At 44.2% G+C, this 12,599-nt stretch overlaps 1 protein-coding gene across 1 annotated transcript in view; it reads left to right on the top strand.

The window, feature by feature from the left end:
• Positions 1–10,894, top strand: part of LRRC73 (leucine rich repeat containing 73) — a 118,880-nt gene extending 107,986 nt beyond the window's left edge. Inside the window, exon 7 of the mRNA XM_053709386.1 lies at positions 9,864–10,894. Within this exon, the coding sequence (XP_053565361.1) occupies positions 9,864–9,934 (71 nt within the window). The 3' untranslated portion in view covers positions 9,935–10,894. The remainder of the gene's footprint in view (positions 1–9,863) is intronic.
• Positions 10,895–12,599: the final 1,705 nt, after the last annotated feature.

The raw sequence follows: 12,599 nt of genomic DNA on the forward strand, positions 1-12,599 counted from the left end.
TATTATACTGTACCCAGCCTGCAGTGTGCCTTGTTGATATGGGTAGCAGACCAGTCATGTTAGTGATTATACTGTACCCAGCCTGCAGTGTGCCTTGTTGATATGGGTAGCAGACCAGTCATGTTAGTGATTATACTGTACCCAGCCTGCAGTGTGCCTTGTTGATATGGGTAGCAGACCAGTCATGTTAGTGATTATACTGTACCCAACCTGCAGTGTGTCTTGTTGATATGGGTATAAGACCAGTCATGTTAGTGATTATACTGTACCCAGCCTGCAGTGTGTCTTGTTGATATGGGTATAAGACCAGTCATGTTAGTGATTATACTGTACCCAGCCTGCAGTGTGCCTTGTTGATATGGGTAGAAGACCAGTCATGTTAGTGATTATACTGTACCCAGCCTGCAGTGTGCCTTGTTGATATGGGTAGAAGACCAGTCATGTTAGTGATTATACTGTACCCAGCCTGCAGTGTGCCTTGTTGATATGGGTAGAAGACCAGTCATGTTAGTGATTATACTGTACTCAGTCTGCAGTATGCCCTGTTGATATGGGTAGAAGACCAGTCATGTTAGTGATTATATTGTACCCAGCCTGCAGTGTGCCTTGTTGATATGGGTATAAGACCAGTCATGTTAGTGATTATACTGTACTTAGCCTGCAGTGTGTCTTGTTGATATGGGTAGCAGACCAATCATGTTAGTGATTATACTGTACCCAGCCTGCAGTGTGCCCTGTTGATATGGGTAGCAGACCAGTCATGTTAGTGATTATACTGTACCCAGCCTGCAGTGTGCCTTATTGATATGGGTATAAGACCAGTCATGTTAGTGATTATACTGTACCCAGCCTGCAGTGTGCCCTGTTGATATGGGTAGCAGACCAGTCATGTTAGTGATTACACTGTACCCAGCCTGCAGTGTGCCCTGTTGATATGGGTAGAAGACCAGTCATGTTAGTGATTATACTGTACCCAGCCTGCAGTGTGCCCTGTTGATATGGGTAGCAGACCAGTCATGTTAGTGATTATACTGTACCCAGCCTGCAGTGTGCCCTGTTGATATGGGTATAAGACCAGTCATGTTAGTGATTATATTGTACCCAGCCTGCAGTGAGTCTTGTAGATATGGGTGTAAGACCAGTCATGTTACTGATTATACTGTACCCAGCCTGCAGTGTGCCCTGTTGATATGGGTATAAGACCAGTCATGTTAGTGATTATATTGTACCCAGCCTGCAGTGTGCCCTGTTGATATGGGTGTAAGACCAGTCATGTTACTGATTATACTGTACCCAGCCTGCAGTGTGCCCTGTTGATATGGGTATAAGACCAGTCATGTTAGTGATTATACTCTACTCAGCCTGCAGTGTGCCCTGTTGATATGGGTAGAAGACCAGTCATGTTAGTGATTATACTGTACTCAGCCTGCAGTATGCCCTGTTGATATGGGTAGCAGACCAGTCATGTTAGTGATTATACTGTACCCAGCCTGCAGTGTGCCTTGTTGATATGGGTATAAGACCAGTCATGTTAGTGATTATACTGTACCCAGCCTGCAGTGTGCCTTATTGATATGGGTAGCAGACCAGTCATGTTAGTGATTATACTGTACTCAGCCTGCAGTATGCCCTGTTGATATGGGTAGCAGACCAGTCATGTTAGTGATTATACTGTACCCAGCCTGCAGTGTGCCTTGTTGATATGGGTATAAGACCAGTCATGTTAGTGATTATACTGTACTTAGCCTGCAGTGTGTCTTGTTGATATGGGTAGCAGACCAATCATGTTAGTGATTATACTGTACCCAGCCTGCAGTGTGCCTTATTGATATGGGTATAAGACCAGTCATGTTAGTGATTATACTGTACCCAGCCTGCAGTGTGCCCTGTTGATATGGGTAGAAGATATCTCTGCTGGGTGGATTAGTTGCTACTAGGGAATACAGGATAATTGCTTTCATTGTACACTATGAAGAGTACAGTTATCTCAGCTACCCCTGTCAAGTCTTCCTGAACTGTTTACAAGGTGTTTGTGTCATGACACAGAGGGGAAATAATGACACTTCTAGATCTCTATCATACCACAGGAAGTTGCAAAAGGTGTCCATGCATTTAAACCCAGGAAACTTGTGAACAGGCAGTCTCCAGCCCCATGGATATTATACAACTTTTCAATATCATCCTGTAGTCCTTAAATATTTCTCCGGAGGTCTAGAAATAATATAACAAGGGAGAATTCTGTATAAACATATAAGCAAATTGTGAGTATGAGGAGAACGTCGTTTGCTTTTGGATAATATTTGTGCTTTGTCCCACGCTACCTGGATAGGCCAAAAGGTTTATGCAATTTGCAGCAGTATAAAAACTTATGTTACAGATTTAGCTTTTTGTCCTCAAAACTAAACACAAAAGCTAGCGGTGTTGAATGTCCCTTTAGAGCTACAAATGATGAGCAAATGCAAAGAAGTCAACTCGGGTTCTTCCTCTAAAATCAAATTACTAAAAGAAAAGAAATAAAATTGACCAAGATGTCCATATGTAAATGAACACTGGTGCCTTTTAGAGAAGGTTAGTTAGAAACCCACCTTCATTCTAAAGATCTCTTTCATGGAAAGGAGGAAAGCTTGGTGACTGCTACTTAGGAACATGAGACTAAACATGAACATTTTGCTAATTATTATTTAAATTCCATTTTCTTGGCTCATCCTAGTAGCACTTACAGTGAAAATGGTAAGTAGAATACAAAGGAAAGCAGATTTGCTGTAAAACATGTACGTTTTATTGTGAGCCCAGTACAGAACCTTGCTTAGGAGTAGCGACTTGGGAATTGAGGCTGTACTGAGGACATACACATTGGAAATGGGGCTGTACTAAAGGAAAGAAGGAATGCAGACTATATTATGTACACTGGGAATGAGGTTGTACTGAGGGAATGCACTGATGGAATGGGGACTGTACACAGGGAATTAGGCTGTACTGAGGGAATGCACTGATGGAATGGGGACTGTACACAGGGAATTAGGCTGTACTGAGGGAATGCACTGATGGAATGGGGACTGTACACAGGGAATTAGGCTGTACTGAGGGAATGCACTGATGGAATGGGGACTGTATGTAGATAATGAGGCTGTAGTCAGGGAATGCACTGATGGAATGGGGACTGTATGTAGATAATGAGGCTGTAGTCAGGGAATGCACTGATGGAATGGGGACTGTACACAGGGAATGAGGCTGTACTGAGGGAATGCACTGATGGAATGGGGACTGTACACAGGGAATTAGGCTGTACTGAGGGAATGCACTGATGGAATGGGGACTGTACACAGGGAATGAGGCTGTACTGAGGGAATGCACTGATGGAATGGGGACTGTACACAGGGAATGAGGCTGTACTGAGGGAATGCACTGATGGAATGGGGACTGTACACGGGGAATGAGGCTGTACTGAGGGAATGCACTGATGGAATGGGGACTGTACACAGGGAATGAGGCTGTACTGAGGGAATGCACTGATGGAATGGGGACTGTACACAGGGAATGAGGCTGTACTGAGGGAATGCACTGATGGAATGGGGACTGTACACAGGGAATTAGGCTGTACTGAGGGAATGCACTGATGGAATGGGGACTGTACACAGGGAATGAGGCTGTACTGAGGGAATGCACTGATGGAATGGGGACTGTACACAGGGAATTAGGCTGTACTGAGGGAATGCACTGATGGAATGGGGACTGTATGTAGATAATGAGGCTGTAGTCAGGGAATGCACTGATGGAATGGGGACTGTACACAGGGAATGAGGCTGTACTGAGGGAATGCACTGATGGAATGGGGACTGTACACGGGGAATGAGGCTGTACTGAGGGAATGCACTGATGGAATGGGGACTGTACACAGGGAATGAGGCTGTACTGAGGGAATGCACTGATGGAATGGGGACTGTACACAGGGAATGAGGCTGTACTGAGGGAATGCACTGATGGAATGGGGACTGTATGTAGATAATGAGGCTGTAGTCAGGGAATGCACTGATGGAATGGGGACTGTATGTAGATAATGAGGCTGTAGTCAGGGAATGCACTGATGGAATGGGGACTAGTACGTAGGGAATAAGTGTACTGAGGGAATGCACTGATGGAATGGGGACTGTATGCAGGGAATGAGGTTGTTCTGAGGAAATGTACTGATAGAATGGGGACTATATGTAGGGAATGAGGTTGTTCTGAAGGAATGCACTGAGGAAATGGGGACTGTACATAGGGAATGAGGCTGTACTCAGGTAATGCACTGATGGAATGTGGACTGTACGCAGGGAATGAGGCTGTACTAAGGGTATGCACTGATGGAATGGGGACTTGTACGTAGGGAATGAGGCTGTACTCAGGGAATGCATTGATGGAATGGGGACTTGTACGTAGGGAATAAGTGTACTGAGGGAATGCACTGATGGAATTGGGACTAGTACGTAGGGAATAAGGCCGAACTAAGGGTATACACTGATGGAATGGGGACTGTACACAGGGAATGAGGCTGTACTGAGGGAATGCACTGATGGAATGGGGACTGTACACAGGGAATGAGGCTGTACTGAGGGAATGCACTGATGGAATGGGGACTGTACACGGGGAATGAGGCTGTACTGAGGGAATGCACTGATGGAATGGGGACTGTACACAGGGAATGAGGCTGTACTGAGGGAATGCACTGATGGAATGGGGACTGTACACAGGGAATGAGGCTGTACTGAGGGAATGCACTGATGGAATGGGGACTGTACACAGGGAATGAGGCTGTACTGAGGGAATGCACTGATGGAATGGGGACTGTATGTAGATAATGAGGCTGTAGTCAGGGAATGCACTGATGGAATGGGGACTGTATGTAGATAATGAGGCTGTAGTCAGGGAATGCACTGATGGAATGGGGACTGTACACAGGGAATGAGGCTGTACTGAGGGAATGCACTGATGGAATGGGGACTGTACACAGGGAATGAGGCTGTACTGAGGGAATGCACTGATGGAATGGGGACTGTACACAGGGAATGAGGCTGTACTGAGGGAATGCACTGATGGAATGGGGACTGTACACAGGGAATGAGTCTGTACTGAGGGAATGCACTGATGGAATGGGGACTGTATGTAGATAATGAGGCTGTAGTCAGGGAATGCACTGATGGAATGGGGACTGTATGTAGATAATGAGGCTGTAATCAGGGAATGCACTGATGGAATGGGGACTGTATGTAGATAATGAGGCTGTAGTCAGGGAATGCACTGATGGAATGGGGACTAGTATGTAGGGAATAAGTGTACTGAGGGAATGCACTGATGGAATGGGGACTGTATGCAGGGAATGAGGTTGTTCTGAGGAAATGTACTGATAGAATGGGGACTATATGTAGGGAATGAGGTTGTTCTGAAGGAATGCACTGAGGAAATGGGGACTGTACATAGGGAATGAGGCTGTACTGAGGGAATGCACTGATGGAATGGGGACTGTACACAGGGAATGAGGCTGTACTAAGGGTATGCACTGATGGAATGGGGACTTGTACGTAGGGAATGAGGCTGTACTCAGGGAATGCATTGATGGAATGGGGACTTGTACGTAGGGAATAAGTGTACTGAGGGAATGCACTGATGGAATTGGGACTAGTACATAGGGAATAAGGCCGAACTAAGGGTATACACTGATGGAATGGGGACTTGTACGTAGGGAATGATGCTGCACTTAGGGAATGCACTGATGGAATGGGGACTAGTACGTAAGGAATGAGGCTGTACTCAGGAAATGCACTGATAGAATGGGGACTAGTAAGTAGGGAATGAGGCTTTACTCAGGGAATGCACTAATGGAATAGGTACTGTATGCAGGGAATGAGGCTGTACTAAGGGAATGGACAGGTGGACTGCGGAATGTACTTAGGTAATGAGGCTCTACTCAGGGAATGCACTGATGGAATGGGAACGAGTACGTAGGGAATGAGGCTGTACTCAGGGAATGTACTGATGGAATGGGGACTGTATGCATGTACACATGGAATGAGGTTGTATTGAGGGAATGCACTGACGGAATGGGGACTGTACACATTTACACTGGGTATGAGGTTGTACTGAGGGAATGGGGACTGTACTCAGGGAATGAGGCTGTACTAAGGGAATGTACTGATAGAATGTGGACTGTACGCAGGGAATAAGGTTGTACCGAGGGACTGTACTGATGGAATGGGGTCTTTACGTAGGGAATGAGGTTGTACTGAGGGAATACACTGATGGTATGGACACTGTATGCAGGGAATGAGGTTGTACTAAGGAAATTCACTGATGGAATGGGGACTGTAGGTAGGGAATGAGGTTTTACTAAGGGAATGCACTGATAAAATGGGGCTGTACGTAGGGAATGAGGTTGTACTGAGGGAATTCACTGATGGAATGGGGACTGTACGTAGGGAATGAGGTTGTTCTGAGGGAATGCACTGATGGAATGGGGAATGTACACAGGGAATGAGGTTGTACTGAAGGAATGCACTGATGGAATGGGGACTGTACGTAGGGAATGAGGCTGTACTCAGGGAATGCATTGATGGAATGGGGACTTGTACGTAGGGAATAAGTGTACTGAGGGAATGCACTGATGGAATTGGGACTAGTATGTAGGGAATAAGGCTGAACTAAGGGTATACACTGATGGAATGGGGACTTGTACGTAGGGAATGATGCTGTACTTAGGGAATGCACTGATGGAATGGGGACTAGTACGTAAGGAATGAGGCTGTACTCAGGAAATGCACAGATAGAATGGGGACTAGTACGTAGGGAATGAGGCTGTACTCAGGGAATGCACTAATGGAATAGGTACTGTATGCAGGGAATGAGGCTGTACTAAGGGAATGGACTTGTGGACTGCGGAATGTACTTAGGTAATGAGGCTGTACTCAGGGAATGCACTGATGGAATGGGAACTAGTACGTAGGGAATGAGGCTGTACTCAGGGAATGTACTGATGGAATGGGGACTGTATGCATGTACACATGGAATGAGGTTGTATTGAGGGAATGCACTGACGGAATGGGGACTGTACGCATTTACACTGGGTATGAGGTTGTACTGAGGGAATGAGGACTGTACTCAGGGAATGAGGCTGTACTAAGGGAATGTACTGATAGAATGTGGACTGTATGCAGGGAATGAGGTTGTACCGAGGGACTGTACTGATGGAATGGGGTCTGTACATAGGGAATGAGGTTGTACTGAGGGAATACACTGATGGAATGGACACTGTATGCAGGGAATGAGGTTGTACTAAGGAAATTCACTGATGGAATGGGGACTGTAGGTAGGGAATGAGGCTTTACTAAGGGAATGCACTGATAAAATGGGGCTGTACGTAGGGAATGAGGTTGTACTGAGGGAATTCACTGATGGAATGGGGACTGTACGTAGGTAATGAGGTTGTACTGAGGGAATGCACTGATGGAATGGGGAATGTACACAGGGAATGAGGTTGTACTGAAGGAATGCACTGATGGAATGGGGACTGTACGTTGGGAATGAGGCTGTACTCAGGGAATGCACTGATGGAATGGGGACTTGTACATAGGGAATAAGTCTGTACTCAGGGAATGCACTGATGGAATGGGGACTTGTACGTAGGGAATAAGTGTACTGAGGGAATGCACTGATGGAATGGGGACTGTATATAGGGAATGAGGTTGTACTGAAGGAATGCACTGAGGAAATGGGGACTTACGTAGGGAATGAGGCTGTACTAAGGGAATGCACTGATGGAATGTGGACTGTACGCAGGGAATGAGGCTGTACTAAGGGTATGCACTGATGGAATGGGGAATGAGGTTGTACTGAAGGAATGCACTGATTGAATGGGGACTGCACGCAGGGAATGAGGTTGTACTGAGGGAATATACTGATGGAATGTGGACTTTACGCAGGGAATGAGGCTGTACTGAGGGAATATACTGATGGAATGTGGACTTTATGCAGTAAATCAGGTTGTAATGAGGGAAGGTACTGATAGAATGTGGACTAGTACGTAGGGAATGAGGCTGTACGCAGGGAATGAGGTTGTACTAAGGAAATGCACTGATTGAATGGAGACTTTACGCAGGGAATGAGGCTCTACTGAGAGAATGCACTGATGGAATGGGAACTGTACGCAGGGAATGAGGTTGTACTGAGGGAATATACTGATGGAATGTGGAATTTACGCATGGAATGAGGTTGCATTGAGGGAATGTACTGATAGAATGGGGACTAGTACGTAGGGAATGAGGCTTTACTAAGGGAATGCACTGATGGAATGGGGACTAGTACGTAGGGAATGAGGTTGTACTGAGAGAATGCACTGGTGAAATGGGGGCTGCATGCAGTGAATGAGGTTGTACTGAGGGAATGGGGACTGTACGTAGGGAATGAGGTTGTAATAAGGAAATACACTGATGGAATGGGGTCTGTATGCAAGGAATGAGGTTGTGCTGTGGGAATGTGGACTGTACTTAGGGAATGTGGACTGTACGCAGGGAATGAGGTTGTGCTAAGGAAATGTACTGATAGAATGGGGACTAGTACTTAGGTAATGAGGATGTACTAAGGGAATGCACTGATAGAATGGGGACTGTCTGCAGGGAATGAGGTTTTACTGAGGGAATGCACTAATGGAATGGGGACTTACGTAGGGAATGAAAATACACTGATGGAATGGGGTCTGTATGCAGGGAATGAGGTTGTACTGAGAGAATGCACTGATGGAATGTGGCTGTACTAAGGGAATGCACTGAGGGAATGGGGACTGTATGCAGGGAATGAGGTTGTACTGAGAGAATGCACTGATGGAATGTGGCTGTACTAAGGGAATGCACTGAGGGAATGGGGACTGTATGCAGGGAATGAGGTTGTACTGAGAGAATGCACTGATGGAATGTGGCTGTACTAAGGGAATACACTGAGGGAATGGGGACTGTATGCAGGGAATGAGGTTGTGCTGAAGAAATGTACTGATAGAATGGGGACTGTATGCAGGGAATGAGGCTGTACTAAGGGAATACACTGATAGAATGGGGACTAGTACGTAGGTAATGAGGCTGTACTAAGGGAATGCACTGATGGAATGGGGGCTGTATGCAGGGAAGGTGGTTGTACTGAGGGAATAAACTGATGGAATTTATACTGGGAATGAGGTTGTACTGAGGGAATGCACTGATGGAATGTGGACTGTACGCAGGGAATGAGGTTGTACTGAGGGAATGCACTGATGGAATGTGGACTGTACGCAGGGAATGAGGTTGTACTAAGGGAATGCACTGATGGAATGGGGACTGTACATGGGGAATGAGGTTGTACTAAGGGAATACACTGATGGAATGTGGGTTGTACGCAGGGAATGAGGCTGTACTTAGGGAATGTGCTGATGGAATGAGGTTGTACTGAGGGAATATACTGATAGAATGTGGACTTTACGCAGGGAATGAGGTTGTACGAAGGGAATGTGCTGATAGAATGGGGACTAGTACGTAGGTAATGAAGCTGTACTAAGGGAATGCACTCATGGAATAGGGACTGTACGCAGGGAATGTACACTGGGATTTGGGAACTGTTGGGGTAACATACGCTTTTGTGTGCTGTGGACTTTTTACTGAAATGGAGGTGTGCACTGGGAATCTTCACTATACTGTGTGACGGTACTGATTATTCTTGCTATAGAAGGTGACTTCTCAGGGACTGTGTACTGAAATTTTGAATTATACTAAATCATGTGACTGGGATGTTTAAAGGTAAAACAGATTGAGATTTGGTAAATGAGAAGAACACATTAATCAATGTCACTCTTTCTTCTTCTTTTTTAGGTCCTGGTCCTCATAGAGTTCTACTGACCTCTGGCCTGGGGGACAGTCTCCTCGCAGAGACAGAAATGTAATGCCCACAACCTTATACCACTCGACCACCATTGTACATGCACCTACATTATGTAATGGCCTGAGAGCAGGCACTGAGCTGTGAGCAGCCAGGAGAACTTCTACGCCACAGTATCGGCTCTGCAGCTGCTATGAAGGCGAGGGAGGGGGGATGGGCACAACTATATTTTTTTTATCGCAGAGTATTTGTTCATAAGGCAGCAATGCAATATGTTAATCTTTTTGGTGCCTGAGGAGATCTTGTTACAAACAATACATTTGCACACATACAATTATTTTTTTTAATTATAGATAAAGTCTATTTATTAAAATAATATGAAGATGAGAAAGATATAAGAGAAAATGTACCTGGGATTCCTTGCACACGTTACTCATTAGTTGTGTAGTAAACAGACCATTAACCTAAGACTAGTTACTATAGATAGAGAAATTGAGGATGTAAGCACTTTTACTGTAGAATCCATGGAGTCAGATATAGAAGCCCTGGCCTTTTACTGAAGCATTTGCTTGTGACAGTAACCAATGGAATACAGGGTTAATTAAGGTCTTATAACTGTCCCCCCTTACCTCTTTGCATAAGGATTTTGTTAGACACAAGCACTAAATCATTGAGGCAGATATCTGTTTCTTTGAGATATACAATCTGTTTACTAACTTCTCCCTATGAAATGATGGGACAGCACAAGATTAATCCCGTCCCAAAGATAGGAAATGTCCATGTGACACAGGGTAATAACCAGGAGGTACCATATAGTCATAGCTCCACACCAAAAGTACTGGAAGCGCACTCTGCTCGCCACTGCTGGGGTTATACCTTGTTACAGGGAGGGACCTGGTACCCATAATTAATGACACAGACCATTAATGCCGTGCACGCATGCTAATCTCCCAGTCACTTTACACTGGAGATCTTGAAGTCACTGTAAAGAGCACAATCAGCTCAATAAAGTTTTTCTTAAACAGTTTTGACTCTTGTGGGTTACTGACTAACACAACATCTGTTTATCACTTAAAGGGACAGTCAAGTATAAATGAAACTTTCATTATTCAGATAGGACTTTTAATTTTAATTGACTTTCCAATTTACTTTTATCATCAAATTTGCTTTTTTCTCTTGGTATTCTTAGTTTAAACTAAACCTAGGTAGGCTCATATGCTAATTTCTAAGCCTTTGATGGATGCCTCTTATCACATGCTTTTTAAATCTCTTTTCAACACAAAGAGACAGAAAGTACATGTGGACCATATAGATAACACTGTGTTCAGGCACAGAAAGTTATTTAAGATCTAGCACAATACAATGCTACATTTTAGACAATAGATAATAAACAGTCACAGTCATGTGATCAGGGGGCTGGAAGAAGGTTCCTAGATACAAGTTAATCACAAAGGTAAAAAGTACATTAATATAACTGTGTTGGTTATGCAAAACTGGGGAATCAGTAATAAAGGGATTATCTATCTTTTAAAACAATAACAATTCTATGGTTGACTGTCCCTTTAAGGGACTGGAACAGGTTTAGTAATCAGTCTGTGAGTGTTTATGAGAGCAAATGCACATACTGAAAGAAAAGTAGGCAGTTCCCATAATACCTCTCCTATAAAAAACATAATTTATGCTTACCTGATAAATTTATTTCTCTTGTAGTGTCTCCAGTCCACGGATCATCCATTACTTGTGGGATATTCTCCTTCCCAACAGGAAGTTGCAAGAGGATCACCCACAGCAGAGCTGCTATATAGCTCCTCCCCTAACTGCCATATCCAGTCATTCGACCGAAACAAGCCGAGAAAGGAGAAATCATAGGGTGCAGTGGTGACTGAAGTTTAATTAAAATTTAGACCTGCCTTAAAAGGACAGGGCGGGCCGTGGACTGGATACACTACAAGAGAAATAAATTTGTCAGGTAAGCATAAATTATGTTTCTCTTGTTAAGTGTATCCAGTCCACGGATCATCCATTACTTATGGGATATATTCTCCTTCCCAACAGGAAGTTGCAAGAGTCCACCCACAGCAAAGCTGCTATATAGCTCCTCCCCTAACTGCCATTACCAGTCATTCTCTTGCAAGTCTCAACATAGATAGGAGGTCGTGAGAGTCTGTGGTTTTTTATACTTAGTTTATTTCTTCAATCAAAAGTTTGTTATTTTTAAATGGCACCGGAGTGTGCTGTTTATCTCAGGCAGTATTTGGAAGAAGAATCTGCCTGCGTTTTTTCTATGATCTTAGCAGACGTAACTAAGATCCAGTTGCTGTTCTCACACATTCTGAGGAGTAAGGTACTTCAGAGGGGGAATGGCGTGCAGGTTTTCCTGCAAATAAGGTATGTGCAGTAAAATATTTTTCTAAGGAATGGAATTGACTAAGAAAATACTGCTGATACCGAAGTAATGTAAGTACAGCCTTTAAATGCAGTGAAAGCGACTGGTACCAGGCTGATTGATAGAGATATATGCTAAGGTATGTGCAGTAATATATTTTTCTAAGGAATGGAATTGACTAAGAAAATACTGCTGATACCGAAGTAATGTAAGTAAAGCCTTAAATGCAGTGATAGCGACTGGATCAGGCTTATTAATAGACATACATACTCTTATAAGAATGTGTTTTAAAACGTTTGCTGGCATGTTTAATCGTTTTTTAACATATGTTTGGTGATAAAAC

Source organism: Bombina bombina, chromosome 4, assembly GCF_027579735.1.
Source record: "Bombina bombina isolate aBomBom1 chromosome 4, aBomBom1.pri, whole genome shotgun sequence".
Taxonomy (NCBI): Eukaryota; Metazoa; Chordata; class Amphibia; order Anura; family Bombinatoridae; genus Bombina; species Bombina bombina.